The 5,356-nt window shown below is 44.2% G+C and overlaps 1 protein-coding gene across 1 annotated transcript; it reads left to right on the forward strand.

Moving 5' to 3' along the window:
* Positions 1-1,368: 1,368 nt before the first annotated feature.
* Positions 1,369-4,848, forward strand: LOC140551062 (ribosomal protein S6 kinase alpha-3-like). Its single transcript, XM_072674431.1, has 5 exons — positions 1,369-2,183; positions 2,603-3,424; positions 3,871-4,023; positions 4,205-4,566; positions 4,796-4,848. Exons 1-5 carry the CDS (start codon positions 1,369-1,371, stop codon positions 4,846-4,848), a joined length of 2,205 nt encoding a protein of 734 aa, XP_072530532.1.
* The last annotated feature ends 508 nt before the right edge of the window (positions 4,849-5,356 follow it).

A 5,356-nucleotide genomic window follows, 5' to 3' on the forward strand; every position in this document is an offset into this window, starting at 1 on the left:
GTTGCTATAGCATTGCCAGGTGGTTGCTATGGTGTCACAGGTGGTTGCTATGTGGTTGCTTAGGTATCTCAAGTGATTGCTTGAAGTTACACCTTAACATTCAATGTTAGTGTAAACACAGTACTACCTTAAAAGACGTTCCACCTTAAAATTCAGTGTCAGGGTAAACTCAGTACTACCTTAAAAGACGTTCCACCTTAAAATTCAGTGTCAGGGTAAACTCAGTACTACCTTAAAAGAACTTCCACCTTAAAATTCAGTGTCAGTGTAAACTCAGTACTACCTTAAAAGAAGTTCCACCTTAAAATTCAGTGTCAGGGTTAACTCAGTACTACCTTAAAAGAAGTTCCACCTTAAAATTCAGTATATATATATATATATATATATATATATATATATATATATATATATATATATATATATAATGATAAATAATAATAATAATAATAATAATAATAATAATAAAAGCAGCTGAGAACTTGTGATAAAACTCTGATGCACAATGTTCTGATGATTTTATAGGGTCAAACAAAAAAACAGGCAACGATTGCTATTGGCTGAACAGAATGGACAATGGCATTTCAGCAGTGGGGAGTTTGGGAGGAAGATATCGGCTCTTTATTGTGAATATCTGTTCATAAATATATTTAATTAAATATTACCACAGAAACAATTAACATTTAATTACAAAAATAAAAGTGAAGTGTAAAATCTGGGACCCATTTATGGAGTGTTCTTGGCCCTTTACCTGAACTCCAGATATTATAGAGCATTTCCTACATTCCATAGAGTCTCTCTCTATTGCACTGACCAATGCTGTACTGCCATGATTTTTATATTTATTTCTTTATTTTTTGGTCATTATTTTCCGCTTCCTCAGCAGGTATTGTGTCTTAGTTTATTAATGTTTTTTTTAATATATAAGTTAAAAACATAAAAATAAATTTACCAAAAGAAAAGTAGAAATGCAGAAATAAATAAATGTAGATGTTGAACTTCTGTGTCAGTGAGGTTTACCTTCAACAGACCTGGCTGTATTCAATCAGATCAGTCTAAATATCACTGCAATTTGGTTCATATCTTAACCACAGGGGCCAATACTTTTCCACAGCACTGTGTGTACATACAGTTCTATACAGCCAATGAGGAACTGACCTCAGTAACCTGACTCCTCCTCTCCATTGTGATGTCATGTTGATGACATCACAGAACCTATAAATAGGCTTGTTCTCCCTCATTGGCTCAGTTAGGATTCGGCAGCCCGCGAGACAGCTGATTCCTATGTTGTCAGTGACACTGATGTCATTTGGCTGAAGCTCTTATCTAGAGCCAACTTATCTAGAACCAGCTTCCATCTGCAGGGAAACAATGGAAACCAAAAAAGCCTTGAGGAGCCTGGGCTTTCAGGTGGTTCGCAAAATCGGTGAAGGAAGTTTTGGAAAGGTGATGCTGGCCACGTCCAAGAAGTACCCCGACCAGGTGGCCGTTAAAACAACGGACCTCAAGTTGATGAAACCTGGTTTTGTTTCCAAATTTCTGCCCCGGGAACTCGCCGTTCTCCGAAAAGTACAGCACCCTCACATTGTTCAGGTGCATGACATCCTTGAGTTGAGTAACAGGCACGTGTTCATCGTGATGGAGGCTGCCGCAACCGATCTCTGTCACATGATCCAGGAGCTCCACCACATCCCCATTGACCAGGCCAAAAGGTGGTTCTCCCAACTCGTCAGTGCCGTGGTCTATCTGCACCAGCAGAACATTGTCCATAGAGATCTGAAGTGCAGTAATGTTCTGCTGACTGCTGATGACCGAATCAAACTGACCGACTTCAGTTTAGTTCGCATCTCAAGAGGCTTCCCTGACCTGAGCGAGACGTACTGTGGCACTCCTCACTACGCTGCTCCTGAGGTGCTTCTGCATGAGCCCTACGACCCGAAGAGGAGTGATGTGTGGAGCCTGGGTGTGATCTTGTACACCATGGTCACTGGGTCCCTGCCCTTCGACAGCAACAATCTGAAAAGGCTCCCGCATCTCCAGAAGCAACCCTTGAAGTATCCAGATGGTGTCACAGTGGATGAGCCCTGTAAGAACTTCATCTCCTACATGCTGAAGTTCCATTATTACCTTCGGCCTTCGGTGGCAGAGGTGGCACAGCACCAGTGGCTGCAGTTACCTGAAGACCGGTGAGTAAACCATTGAGCTGGAACTGGAGTCTCTAGTTCCAGGTTTATAAATATAAAGAATATTTCGTTGTACTTTTATTTGAATTGGATTTTTGTTTGTGATTAATATTTATTTTTAGATTGTGGGTTTATATCTCTATATAAAGAAGAACCCATATTGTATTAGAACGTTACTAGAAGTCTCCTGTAGATGTAAATTAAAGCACATATAGGAAGAAGAGGGGGGTCAGATTGGGGCAACATTTGAAGAACTATTAAACACTGAACTGCTAGAAGTTCTTTTAGAAGAGCTGTTAGGATTAGGATTAAAACTGGATCAGGACTAAATAAACTGCTGATTCCAGCAGGAATGCACAGGAGAAAGAGGTCCTCACAACCTCCTCAACCTTCTAACTTTCTGCTTCTTTCTTCATCTGCAGGGAGAAAATAGACACTGAAAAAGCCCTGAGAAGCTTGGGCTTTGAGGTGCTGGGCAACATCCAGGAAGGCAGCTTTGGGAAAATTAAGCTGGCCACATCCAAGAAGCACCCCAAGCAGGTGGCCATTAAAATAGTGGACCGTATATTGATGGAACCTGATTTGGAGACCAAATTTCTGCCCCGGGAACTGGACATCCTGAAAACAGTGATGCACCCTCACATCGTTCAGGTGCATGACATTTTTGAGATGCCTAACCATCTGGTGTTCATCGTGATGGAGGCTGCAGCCACGGATCTCCATCAAAAGATCCAGGAGCTCCACCACATCCCCGTCGATCAGGCCAAAAAGTGGTTCTCCCAGCTTGTCAGCGCTGTGGACTATCTGCACGAGCAGGACATTGTCCATCGAGATCTCACCTGCAGTAATGTCCTGCTGACTGCTGACGGTCAAATCAAACTGACCGGCTTCAGGTTTGGACGCATTTCAAAAGGCTCCCCTGAAGAAAGTAAGACGTACTGCTGCACTTCTTACTACACTGCTCCTGAGGTGCTTTTGGCTACGCCCTACGAGCCGAAGAAGAGCGATGTGTGGAGCCTGGGCGTGATCCTGTACGTCATGCTCACTGGGTCCAGGCCGTATGACCACACGGATTTGAAAGAGCTCCCAAATCTCCAGCAGCGACCCTTGAACTATCCGGAAGGGATGGCGGTGGAGGAGTCCTGTCAGGACCTGATCGCCTACATGCTGCAGTTCCGTCCTTTCTTTCGGCCTTCGGTAACACAGGTGGCACAGCATCCTTGGCTGCAGTCGAGTCAAGAACAGTAAGTAAACCATCGCGCTGGAACCTGAGTATCAAGTTCCAGGATTATAAACATAAAGAACATTTTCATTGTATTTGAACTGTAATTAGATTTTTGCTGATTTATTATTAAGTGTTTATTTCTTGCTTGTTTGTTTACATGTAACTGAGTTGTTTATTCATTTCTATTTTATTGATTAGCTTTGAAAAACTTTGAACAAACCCTTTTCATGCTTTTGGGTTTAGTCACAGTTCCATCAGGAGTCACAGAGTGTTTCACAAAGCAGCATTTCTCAGCTTAAGCCCAGGGTTGAGGACTGGAATGTCCTTCAGCTCTTCTTCTATTGGACAGGCTGGACTCTGGGATTAAGTTCTCTGACTGAACTGAGACCCCTGCTTTGTGACTCCCCCCGAGACTGGTCAGCTGTTTACTTATTTGCTGTATTTGTCTTGTATTTTTATCAACAGTGAAATGAGTGAGACTGCAGACTCATCTGTGGCTGAGGCTAAAAGCGCTCCACAGGAGAGTGTGTTCGGGTTTCCAGAGAGACTCTGTGATGAGAGCTGTAAGGAGATCCAGCAGCAGCAGCAGAACACCATTAAGCATTTGGAGAAAATACGGTATGTTTGTTTGTTTGTTTGTTGTTTACACTATTTATGACTGCTGTATCTCTGCTCTCTCTATTAAAACAGTCAGTCTGGCAGCACTGTTCTGTAAATCAGTAAATAGGTCACATACAGTATTAGTTCACTAACAATAAGCTAATACTTATTCTCCACATTGCTTCTGTACCGTCTCCAGAGTTATAGGCAGGTTTGTGGTGGAAGCCGTTGACGAGGACGGGGAACCCAGTTCTCATGGAGACACCAGCCCACTCCAGGAAGACGACAGCAGTAGAGCTGGGGCAAGTCTAACTTGCCGAAGTGTGGAGGCTGTGGAGGAGGAGCACGGCTGCTTCTGCTGCAGTCCTTTTTGTGCTGCAGTTAAAAGGGCAGCTAAAGCTTATGTTGTCGCACCGATTATCAGAGCCTCCCATTCACTTCGAGGGAAGGTGAAGAAGTTCTTCATCTCTGCGGTGCACAACTCCTCCTCTTCCCAGCAGGGGGCTCCACATTCTGCTGCCTCCACAGAAGCTCCTGCCTGTTCCGGTCCTGAACAGAGACGTGAGGATGGGACTTCGGACATTCTGCTCCATGGGCTGATGGTGGAGGCAGAAGCTGTCCTCCCACAGCCCACAGTGAGGCAGGGAAGAAGAAGGCTGCGATTCCCCAAGTTTAAGGTAAGTGGACTGTTGAGTGATCGTGACGGTCCTTTTATACCATTGAATCACTTTAAATATTGATTAGAAATGTTTCAGTTGGTCAATCTTTGTCATTTTTGTCTCTCCAACAGATCCTGAAGAAGAGAGTTCATCCTCTGTAGACGACCAGCACGGCTCCCAGTAATGGTAGTGTACTGTCTGGGTTTGATTCTGAAGGGAAAGTCCCGCTCCATGGGCCAGAAGCTGTGCTCCCACCGCCCATTGTGATGCAGGAAAGCAGGAGACCAAGTCTTCAGCTCCCCTTCAGATTATTCAAACTGAGCTTACCCTGTTCATGCTTAGCCCAAACAAATCATGTTGGATGACCATGTGGACCCACCTCCCACAAGGTCTGGGTTGGAGATGAGTGATTGGAGGAACAGCCTGCCTGATCTCAACCCGAGGGGTAGGGTGTTATTGGACTTTTGTGCTAGTCACAATTTGTCCACAGCAAACACCATGTTCAAACACAAGGTTGCTCATGAGTGTACTTGGTACGCTCATAGTGTACCTTGAGCCAAAGGTCAGTTAATGATATTGTGCTCATATCATGTGACCTGAGGCCATGTTTGGACTCTCGGGCAAAGAGAGGCACTTAGCTGTTAACTGATCATCATCTAGAGGTGAGTTGGACCAAGTGGCGGGGAAAACTG

This window comes from Salminus brasiliensis, chromosome 3 (assembly GCF_030463535.1).
Source record: "Salminus brasiliensis chromosome 3, fSalBra1.hap2, whole genome shotgun sequence".
Taxonomy (NCBI): Eukaryota; Metazoa; Chordata; class Actinopteri; order Characiformes; family Bryconidae; genus Salminus; species Salminus brasiliensis.

Bases quoted from the DNA above. Each gene is read 5' to 3' on its own strand.
- LOC140551062 (XM_072674431.1), top strand. From the start codon at position 1,369: ATGGAAACCAAAAAAGCCTTGAGGAGCCTGGGCTTTCAGGTGGTTCGC. The intron at 4,024-4,204 runs GTATGTTTGTTT...TACCGTCTCCAG, and splicing joins AAGCATTTGGAGAAAATACG to AGTTATAGGCAGGTTTGTGG. The intron at 4,567-4,795 runs GTGAGGATGGGA...TCTCTCCAACAG, and splicing joins TTCCGGTCCTGAACAGAGAC to ATCCTGAAGAAGAGAGTTCA.